The 655-nt window shown below is 56.8% G+C and overlaps 1 protein-coding gene across 1 annotated transcript in view; it reads right to left on the bottom strand.

Annotated features, from left to right (window-relative positions):
* The window catches only part of LOC119588465 (putative uncharacterized oxidoreductase C513.07), a gene marked incomplete at its 5' end in the record, with an annotated part of 11,585 nt that overhangs the window by 4,362 nt on the left and 6,568 nt on the right, over positions 1-655 (bottom strand). Inside the window, 1 exon segment of the mRNA XM_037937113.1 lies at positions 23-255. Within this exon segment, the coding sequence (XP_037793041.1) occupies positions 23-255 (233 nt within the window).

The following is a 655-nucleotide window of genomic DNA, read 5'->3' as shown; positions in this document are numbered from 1 at the left end:
GACCAAACCAAACGAAACTCACCCTCTTGTTGCTAGCATTAATCTGCTTCCCCAGACGCGGCAGGATATTGTTCTTCATGCCCTTATTGAAGAGCCCAGCCACCCAGCAGAGGAAATAGGGAAGCTGCCCCGTGGGAATCGAGTACCCCTGGGGTTTGAACTCCTTCGAGGCCGCCATGGCTATGTCCTTCACCCAAACGCTGTCCGTGCTGATGATGTGGCGGTTGTTCACGGCCTCAGGGGCTGTTAGGGCCTGCGGGGAGTGGGGCATGAGAGGGGGGGAGTGGGGTATGAGATGGGGGGGAGTTGGGGTATGAGATGGGGGGGGGGGATTGGGGTATGAGATGGGGATTGGGGTATGAGATGGGGGGATTGGGGTATGAGAGGGGGTGGAGTGGGGTATGATAGGGGATTGGGGTATGAGATGGGGATTGGGGCATGAGAGGGGGGATTGGGGTATGACAGGGAGAGGAGAATTGGGGCATGAGAGGGAGAATCGGGGCATGATGATGGAGAAGATCGAGGCATGAAGCTATGGCACTGATGTGGCACTCGGGGTGACACGGTGCCGGGGAAGGGGGGGGGGGGTGATGGCAGGTGTGATGAAGGTGATAAATAATGGTTGATGGCGATTTGTAATCCACAGTCATAGTTA

Source organism: Penaeus monodon, chromosome 24 (assembly GCF_015228065.2).
Source record: "Penaeus monodon isolate SGIC_2016 chromosome 24, NSTDA_Pmon_1, whole genome shotgun sequence".
NCBI classification, from domain to species: Eukaryota; Metazoa; Arthropoda; class Malacostraca; order Decapoda; family Penaeidae; genus Penaeus; species Penaeus monodon.
Note: the sequence above shows the minus strand (reverse complement) of the source record. Positions and strands in the feature narration are given on the sequence as shown.